The 10,229-nt window shown below is 45.7% G+C and overlaps 1 protein-coding gene across 4 annotated transcripts in view; it reads right to left on the reverse strand.

Annotated features, from left to right (window-relative positions):
• Aptx (aprataxin) overlaps positions 1–8,346 on the reverse strand; it is an 18,517-nt gene extending 10,171 nt beyond the window's left edge. Inside the window, exons 1-3 of one of the 4 annotated variants that reach the window (XM_021159809.2) lie at positions 8,252–8,346; positions 2,151–2,287; positions 251–297 (exon numbers count right to left, since the gene is read on the reverse strand). In XM_021159809.2, the coding sequence (XP_021015468.1) occupies positions 251–297; positions 2,151–2,280 (177 nt within the window). In that variant the 5' untranslated portion in view covers positions 2,281–2,287; positions 8,252–8,346. The other 3 variants (XM_029476623.1, XM_029476624.1, XM_029476625.1) reach the window with 3 other exon arrangements.
• Between the last annotated feature and the right edge of the window lie 1,883 nt (positions 8,347–10,229).

Raw genomic sequence — 10,229 nt, forward strand, 5'->3', positions numbered from 1 at the left:
ATATATATACATACATATATATATATATATATATATATATATATATATATATATAGTAAGCGTAATAGCAATCATGCCACTGGTGATGGAGCTGGTGCTATACTAACTGCTTACTCTACCTGCCTGCCGTTCACTCTATCACTTCCCCGTGACAGGGGAGCTTTCATCAGCTGACACAGACAGTCAAAAGCAATGTCATAAGAAAACTATCAAGTATAAAACTGAAAAAACAAGTCACGAACACACATACCTGCTGTACTTTGACATATCCCTTGTTACACTCTGCTTTCAACTGTACTGAAAGAAATAAGAAAACATTAAACACGAATGCAACCAAAACTGGGTACTCTGCTGTCCCCAAAGGACAACAAAGCTTGACTGCTGCAGTCAAACCCCCAGCTGAGCCTGTTCTGCTTGTGCCTAGGCCTACAAATCCTACCAATTTCTAATAGCTTCAAACCCTTCCATAAACTGTCCATCAGTGAGCTGGCCATAGTGGAAATCTCAGACTTGGAAAGTAGAGTCCAGATTAGTTCAAGGCCAGCCTTGGCTGCCTAGCCAGTGTGTGAGGTCAGTCTGGAATATGTAAGAATATCTTAACTGCTCATGTGCATGTGGAAGCGCGCACGCACGTGCGCGCGCATGCACACACACACACACACACACATTATATTAGTGCATGTATTTTGTTACCTACTGCTAATATTCTGGCTGAAACCCTGGAGTGGTGAGCGGAGTAGAGGCTGGAAAGATGGCTCACTTGCTGCTGCTTTTCCCAGAGAGCCTAAGCTTGGTTCCCAACACTGGACGGCTCATTACCACCTCTGACCCCAGGTCCAGAGCAATCTGATGCCTCCGCCTCCACAGGGAACTGAAGTCAAACATACACCCACACAGACACACATGTAATTTTAAAATAATAAAAATAAATCAGAAAAGCAAACAAGTACTCAGTGTCTTTCACTCTTTGAAGCTGGTTGCAGTGGCACACACCTTTAAATCCCAGCACTTCAGAGGCAGAAACAGGAGGAGCTCTGTGAGGTAGAAGCCAGCCTAGTCCATATAGTGAGCTCCAGGACAGCCAAGGCTACAAAGTGAGTCTCAAGAAAAGAAAGGAAGGAAGGAAGGAAGGAAGGAAGGAAGGAAGGAAGGAAGGAAGGAAGAAAGAAAGAAAGAAAGAAAGAAAGAAAGAAAGAAANAGAAAGGAAGGAAGGAAGGAAGGAAGGAAGGAAGGAAGGAAGGAAGAAAGAAAGAAAGAAAGAAAGAAAGAAAGAAAGAAAGAAAGAAAGAAAGGGAAAAAAGAAAAAGAAAAAAGAAAAAAAAAACTGTGAGGCAGCTTTCATGAATCCCCACGGACCCCTAGCCAGCTCGGGATCACAGACTGCCAACAGGAGAAAAGCTCCTAGCTCATAATTAGATAAGCTTCTACTATTGGGGAGAAGGAAAAACCTACCTAGAGCTGGGGCTGAAGCTAAAGTAGTAGAGGGCTTGTAGAGGGCTTCTCTAGCACGAGCTTCAGGGCAAGGAACATTACCATCAAGTGACTTCAACAGAGAAAGAGGTAGAAGCTATGATCTCGGGAAACAGAAGTTCAAGCTGGCCTGAAGAAACAATGTTCAAGAAAGCAATGCAGAGCCCCAGCTCTAAATCCAGAACCTTAGGATTTACCCTGAGCAGGCCTGCAGATTGCAGGAAATTGTGTGTGTGCGTGTGCTTGCGTGCCTCCCTTTTAGCTTTGCCCATAAACCATTTGAAAGATGAGCTGGATGCCGCATTCCTAGAGACCTACCCTCTGTGTGAGGCGGTGTGTAAAGGCTGACACCACCTCACTATGACTCAGATAGGGTTTCAGCTTGGCGATTCCGGTATTAACTTCTCTTTCTGCTCAACGCATAATTACTGGCCACAGCAGAGTACAAGACTCAATCCTGCCACCCCAATGTAGCAAGATGTCAGCCACCTCTCCCTTTCTAGGATGATTCTGGATTCAGATCCAGAGCCCACGTGTTAGCTGAAAGAACACAACTTATAAACCTTGTTTTTGGAATGTAATAGGTTTTTCAGCAAGAACACCAGGAAATGTGTTTCTCTGGTTATCATTCTCCCCCATAACTAAACACAGTCATCTTCACATTGCTATGACGAGTTACCTTGCTGTCGGGAACATTTCTTATCTGTGATCTTGGTCTCTGGGCTTCGACCAATCACAACAGCTTCCAAATGGGGAAGTTTGATTCGCTGGTGCCTGCTGTCCTGTCTCACCAACCAGCACACCCGCATCTTGGCTCTAAAAACAAAACAGAATCACTGAAAAACACATCACCCAGGCCACACCCAGCCTCACCACACACCTGACTTCCAGGATGGTCACTAAGACAGGTGACTTCATCTCCCTAGTCTCAACTTCCCCACCTATAAAGTTGTGATAATGACAGGACTCGGAGGCTGCTGAGGATTAATGAGATAATGCAGGTAAGTAAGAACCCCGGCCTTCAAACACTTGTTACACATCTGTTGCTATCCTATGCCGGGCATTAGGTTAAGTGCAGAGTCCCTCAGAAGAAAGTTAAAGAGGCTGGGGTAGGGCATGTGAGCAGACAACGCATACACTAGTTACTGCGATAAGACACAAGAGAGAGTAACCAAACATGACATTAGCCCAGTGACAGGACTGGCCCTTGAGAGTAATAAAAAGGGTCTCATGAAGAAAGGGATATATGTAAGGGTTTGGGTTGCAACAGAGAACCAAGAACTGAATGACAAAGATGTGGGACCAAGAGAAATGGCTGAGCAGTAACAGCACTTACAGCTCTTTCAGCGGACCCGTATTTGGTTCCCCGTACCTACATCGTGGTTCACAAAAAATCTCTAACTTCAATTTCAGGGACTCTAAAACCCTCTCCTGACCTCCACGGGCATTACACACATATGGTACATTTACATATATACAAACAAAACACTCTTAAAGAAAAAACAATCCTAAAGAAAAAAAAATTCTTCAGGTCTCTGGTGTCCTTTCTTTTTTTTTTTTTTTTTTTTTTTTTTTTTTTTTTTTTTTTTTTTTTGGTTTTTTGAGACAGGGTTTCTCTGTGTAGCTCTGGCTGTCCTGGCACTCACTTTGTAGACCAGGCTGGCCTCGAACTCAGAAATCCGCCTGCCTCTGCCTCCCGAGTGCTGGGATTAAAGGCGTGCGCCACCACGCCCGGCCATTCTGGTGTCCTTTCTATGTATCAGGCTTCTCTCTCTCACTCTCTTTTCTTTTTGTTTGGGGGTCAGGGAAATTAACTGAAGTCAGGGCTTTGTACATGCTAGGCGAGTGCTGTCCCACTGAACTACATTTCTAGTCCTTATTTGAGAGAGAATGTGTGTGCTTGTCAGTTTGTGCACCACATGCACACAATACCTGCATGCCTAGGTTTAACCTAAGGCTACAGCCATTGCAACCACCACACAGGTCAATTGTGCTAACTGCTAAACCGTCTCTCCAGCCCTGCTCTTTCTTTTTCTCATGTCAGCACTGGCTAGCCTGGAACCACTTAGACTAAGCTGGTCTCCAATGCTCAGAGATCTAAGACCTCTGTCTGTCTCCTACATAGCAAGTTCCCAGGCCAGCCAAGACTACATTATAAGACCCTGTCTCAAAAACAAGGAAAGGAGGAATCCAGAAAATATACTTATATTCTGGTGACATTTGGGAAATAACAAAGGAGTAAAGAGATAGCAAACAAAAGATTTCTAATTTAGTCAGACATCATGCATGACTTTAACCCCAGCACTAAGGAGGCAAAAGCAGGCAAATCTCTGTGAGTTCAAGGCCAGCCTTGTGTACATAACAAGTTCCAGGGCAGCCAGGGCTACATGAGACTCTATCTCAAATAATTAATTAATTAATTAATTAATTTGGAAGATGCCATTAAACAAACTGAAGGATTTATAGACACTACTTAGAAACAGAGATGAGAAAAGTACAGAGGCGGCTCAAAGGTTAACAGTACATACTGCTTTTGGAGAGATACCAAGCTTGCAATCACCTGTAACCCTGGCTCCAGGGGATCTGACACTTCTGGCCTCTGTGGACACCTGCATTCACCTGTGCAGACCACCCTCCCCCACACACATACACATAATTTAAAAAAATAAGCATTTTATTCTTTTAAAAATGAAAAGAGATGAAGAAGCAGTTTTATATTGGAGAGGTGAGGGGTGTGTGTGTGTGTGTGTGTGTGTGTGTGTGTGTATGTGTGTCCTGGGAACCAAACCTAGGGCCCTGCCCTTGCTAAACAGGCCCTCTACCACTAAGCCAAATCCCCAGCCCTGAATTTTACACCAGAACACAATTAATTGACTTATCTTGTGGAAGATCCAAGAGTCAAGCTGAGATAGATACGCAAGTAGAAAGCTCAGAAGAATGGATTAACTGGACATATTTGAGAGAAGTCGAAGCAAGAAAAAGGATGAGGTGACCCAGGAAAGGAGAGAGAATCCTGGCAAGGCTAGGACTAGGTCTTCAGGATATTTCTCTACCCTCTAGAGCAGTGGTTTCTCAACCTCCCTGATGCTGCAATCCTTTAATACAGTTCCTTATGTTGTGATGACCCCAACCATAAAGTTTATTTTCGTGCTACTTCAGAACTGTAATTTTGCTACTATGATGAGTTGTAATGTAAATATCTGGAATGCAGAATATCTGATATGGAACCCCTGTGAAAGGGTTGTCTGACTCCAAAAGGGGTTGAGAACCACTGCTCTAGCTCAAGCTTCTAATACCTCGGGGGATATCTTGCCTCCTGCCCAAGCACATGCATGCCTTCTGCACAATTGCTGTACTCAGAAACGAAAAACAAAGAAACCATATTCTCAAAAATGAGAATACTGTTACCATCTGCGAAGACAAGAGGATGCAAGGCAGAGGGACCCAGAGGTGCACATCCCCAGGGAGTGATTGGTGTGAGCACACACAGCCAAGGAGGTCCAGGGTTGCAGATCCCTTCAAATGCCATTTGTGTTCATTTGACTCCCAAACTTACGTGGGAACCAGCATGCCTGTCTGAAAGACACTGAGGGTACCTGCCCCCAGTTGGCTTTGATTGGTGAAATAAAGTTGCCTGCGGCCAAGGACTGGGCAGGGAGGCAGAGGTAGGACTTTAGATTTCCCAGGCAAGGGAGCAGAAGAGAGAGGGAGATTTTAGAATCACCAGAGAAGCAGAGAGATCAGACTTGAGGGAGCAGGAGAGAAAGCATCCAGCCATGTAAGTATCAGGGAAGTGGCCCCGGGGGCTCTGATATCCCAGACTGGGGCTGGGATAACAAGAGTAGCCTAGCCTTTGAGCTGCTTAGAGCATATTAAACATGAGGGTGTGTGTGTGTCTTACATTCACGAATCCAGAGCATTTTGGCTTGTGGTAACAAAAGTGCCATCAGCGGGGAGTTCAGAGTGGATTAACAATTTACCAATTCAGTTCAAAGTTCTCTGTCAGTCAGAAAAGGCCTCCAAAACACCAGGTCAGAGAAGGCCAAGAGCCAAGGGGACTGAGCAGGAAGGACTGAAACAGGCATCTGAGGTTAAAGAGCACACGTGACAGTGCAGGCTTCCACAAGGAAGCATGAGTCAGGAGAAGGCAGACTTGGCTGCACCAGACACGCCACCTCAAGTGTCACTCAAAAAAAGGACAAAGTAAGGGAAGAACGAGACGAGAGGCCAAGCTCCAACACAGTCAGCAGGGACAAAGCCAAGCTTTACATTTCAGAGGATGATGAACCAACAGAAGCCCAAGAATACCTAGCCAAGGGCCATGCATAGGCAAAGGAGTGCAGGAAGCTGGGATCAGAGGCAAATCCAGAAGCTGCTATTAAAACAGAGGCCAGAAAGTCCAAAAGACAATTCAACAGGTCTCCGAGAGGAGCTGATATGAGTATAAAGTCAGCTGTTCATCTAAGATCTAAACCCCGGCCTAGTGGTGATGGTACTGCAGGCAGATCCCATTTATAATGCTATGTTCCATGGGGCATCTGTTGGACCTGCTACAAATTGATGGCTGGGCAGGTAAGAGACAGGAGAGTGAAGCATGTCCTTACTGGGTATTGAGAAACAAGTCTTATGATTGACAAAGAAGCCAGCAGACGGTGCAGCTTCTGAGTAGGAAGAGAGGATCCAGTGAACAGATAGGAACATGGCAAGACGATGGGAACACACTCCCTTCTGCCACAAATATACACACGTTCCCAGAAGTGTGATGCTCCAATGTACTGCTTCCTGTGGAGCTGATGCAGTTACTGCACAATGCTTACACAGCAAACCTTAAAGAGCAGGTTGGCCCATTTGGGCCTCCAGACCCAATTTGTAGGAATTAATGACTGCAGAATACAAGAACATAGCTGGGTTTGTCTTAAAGTAGAATGGCCCAAAACAGAAGTTCATTCTACCATTCCCTCTCCCTTCTGCAATGGCCCATTTGCTGACTACACCACTGGTTACTATGCCCTGATTAATTCTGGTTGGTTGGTTTTCCTTTTTCGAGACAGATTTTCTTTGTGTAGCCTTGACTGTCCTGGAACTATAGACAAGGCTGTCCTCAAACTCAAGAGGTTCACCTTTCTCTGCCTCCTGCTGGGATTAAAGTCATGTACCACCAACACTGCCCAGCTCTTTTTTCCCCTTCCCTTTTCTCCCTCTTGCTCCAATCCCGCTTGCTTCAGGGCCCGCTCTCTCCAGCCCATAGGTTCTTTATTTGTTTCTCATTACAGATGGTTGTGAGCCACCATGTGGTTGCTGGGAATTGAACTCATGACCTCCAAAAGAGCAGTCGGTGCTCTTAACTGCTGAGCCATCTCACCAGACCCCGCCTAGCTATTTTTGAGTCCTAGGTGTCTTAGTTAGGGTTTCCATTGCTGTGAAGAGACACCATGACCAAGGCAACTCATATAAGGACAACATTTAATTAGAGCTGGCTTACAGGTTCAGAGGTTCAGTCCACTATTATCAAGGTGGGAACATGGCAGTGTCCAAGCAGACATGGGGCTGGAAGAGCTGAGAGTTCCATCTCTTGTTCTGAAGGCAGCTAGAAGACTGGATTCCATGCAGCTAGGACAAGGGTCTTAAAGTCCACGCCCACAGTGACACACCTACTCCAACAAGGCCACAGCTCCTATTAGTGCCACCCCCTGGGCCTAGCATATACAAACAATGACATTAGGGAACCCAAATGACAGCAAGTGTCGTGAGGCCAGAAATCTATGTTGAAGCGCTGTTAGCTTTTCAAGGGCCATTAACACAAGTAAGGAACTGAATTTCCAATTAATTTAAACTTAAAGTTACATAAGCACAAGTGAGTGTGGACTAATGTCCAACACAGATTTGAACTTAAGACTCTCAGCTTCTAATTCCTCAGAGGAATTAGGTTATGTATTTCACAGAACTGGCCCCACTGGCCAGCCTCCTCACTCTTCCCTCCCCAGACATACATGCAGGCACCTTTACCTGCACATACCATCTTTCAAGAATGCAGCATGGCTCCTGGCTAATACAGGATATCCAGAAGTTTGAGGTCAAACTACCCTACATACTGTTACCCATCTTGAAGAAGAAAAAAATTGTTCAAGCCCAGTGGCAAACGCCTGTATCCCATCACTGGGAGGTAGGGACAAGAGGATCAGAAATTTAAGGCCAGCTGGGCTACACGAGACCTCTAAAATTAAGTGAGGAAGAAGGGCCTCTTACGAAATCCCCAATAAATGTCGATTTCTCAAAAGTAATTACCCAGCAATTCCAAATTGGTGTCATTTCAAAAACCCCTGCTTTGTTGAATCGGTCTCTGCATTGTAATGAGAAAGACCCTATACTGTCTTCCGGCATTCTTAAGGCCCGCTGGGGACACTGCTAGTACACCTCGAGTTACTCTTGGAAGGTGTTTCTGGCAGAAACACTTTCCTGTCAGGCTGAACAGCCCCGCTGCATGGACAGTGTCCACTCTTATCTCTAAATCTTTTCATGCTGATCTGGCAGCCAACTAGGTACAGGAGTAGGGTGGGGATGGGGGGCGGGGAGGGTGGGAGGCCGGAACAATGCGGCGGAAACCAAACTCTGAAACACGCCCACCTGAGCAGGACGAAAGGGTGGAGCCTAATCCGCCCAGAAGAAATAAACCTCGAACTCCACCCTCAAGGTCACCGCTCCGAGTTAGCAGCCCAGGCCAAATGTCCCTGCCCGCTTCTAACCCAGCAAACTACGAAGGCAGGCGGACCATTAACTTACCTCGACTGCGGACACCCACAAACTTCACGCTACTCTCCTGCGCCTCGCCGCTTCCGGTGCTGAGAGATGACGTCACAAACGGCTGCCTAGCAACCGGTGATGATTCCAGTATCTTTTCGAGAATTGGCTGAAACGTTTTCTCGCCCGATACCCAGGTAGAACAGTGGTGCTAGCCGCTAGTTGTCCCCCGTGAGGATAGCTCTTTGCTCGCAGCCTCCCGGTTGTCTGAATCCGGAGAGATTTCAGACAGCAGTCTTCTGTGGCTCATCTACGCAGCCATGTCGCCTCTTAGCACTTCCTCCTCAGGAAGCTCGCTATAAGTTAAAGCCATTTTTGAAAGGGAACGAGCGAGGTTGGAGGTAGTGAGAAAAATTCATTCTGTAGCCCAAATTGGTCTTGAACTCGCGAGAATCTCCTTAGATTCCCCAGTGCTGGGATTGCAGATGTGAGCTACCAAACACAGCTTTGAAGCCATCGTTTAAACTACAGGCTGGAGTGCCTTACCACCCACGTTCAAATTACACTTTTCTTTCTCTCTATAAGGAGAAAAAAGACTGAAGAGAGAGAAGAACCCTGCTAATTTTTTTTTTTTTATGATGTCTTCTCTAAATGAACTGAGGGCAATCAGCAGGAGGTTGGGATGACATATGTGTACTGATTTTTATAGCTATTCCAGGACGTTCCCTAAAAGTCTTGTATTGTAAATCACTGAAGATTTCTTGGCAGATGAAAGAATTCCTATCTCGTGAGTAAAATCAGAGTGTAGAATCTGAAACGCAGTCGAAACTGAACCTTACGGAGGCCCCCTTTTTTTTGGGGGGGGTGTTTAGACAAGGTTTCACTGTGCCCTAGACTAATCACAAACTCAAGATCCCCTTGCGTCTACCTCTGAAATACTGGAATGACAGGTCTTCGTCCCCATTCTCAGCTAGGAGCTCTTTTGTTTCTTGATCAAATGGGTTACTATTGTTTTCTTCCGTGAAAAAGCAGGCTCCACTGTCTGATGGAACTAACAAGACAGAATGGGAGGATGCCCCTGAGAGCAAGGGAAAGCCGTGCTTTTGTTGACAGAGAAAATGCGGGTGTATGTTAGGATCAGAGCAGGAAGGGAGGAGGCATCTCAAGCTGTACAAACCTCAAGGCTGAGAACGTGGTCCATAACTGCCTAAGACATTGTGGCAGATCTGGTGACCTGACAGTTTGCGTTTTCCCTCAGGATTAGGCCTCTTAGCCAAGACTTCTACGTAGTCTCCATTGTGTCTCGTACAGCTAAAAATTAAACTGGGTCATTTGTGCAGAATTGGGCAGAGTTTTCCTAGCCACTGTATTAGGTCTAGTCCATTGTCTGCAGTGCACTGACCAGAAAAGCAAGGTTGTTTGGAACAATGCACGGTCAAGGGCGTGGCAGGCACTTAAGACATTCACTGGGGTTCACATTGCTAGGGGACTACGCACCAAACGTTTTTCAGCTTCTCTATGAATCAAACAGCTACTAATTTTTGTCACCCTAAAGCCCCACTATTCTGCTCTTAGCTTCCATGGGTTTAACCAATCTGGAAATACCATTTAAGTGAAATCATGTAGTGTTGGTTTTTGTAATCATTTTCTTTCACTTAGCTAGGTGTCAAGTTTAATCTACAACGTGGCACAAGTCAAAGGATCCTTTTTAAGGCTAATGTTTTTCTTTGGTTTTGGGGGGGTTGGTTTTTTGGGGTTTTTTTTACAGTTTAAAAACAAATCTTTTTTTTTTTTTTTTTACAGGTTCAGCTCTTTATTGGCCATCTTAACAAAAGCGGTTTAGTCAAAAAGACCAAAGCCCATGTCATCTTCAGACTCCTCAGACTCTTCCTTCTTTGCTTCCACTTTCTTCTCCTCAGCTGGGGCGGCAGCAGTGGATGGAGCAGCACCACCAGCAGGCGCAGCTCCAGCTGCTGGAGCAGGCCCACCAGCCCCTACATTGCAGATGAGGCTCCCAATG

Source organism: Mus caroli, chromosome 4 (assembly GCF_900094665.2).
Source record: "Mus caroli chromosome 4, CAROLI_EIJ_v1.1, whole genome shotgun sequence".
NCBI classification, from domain to species: Eukaryota; Metazoa; Chordata; class Mammalia; order Rodentia; family Muridae; genus Mus; species Mus caroli.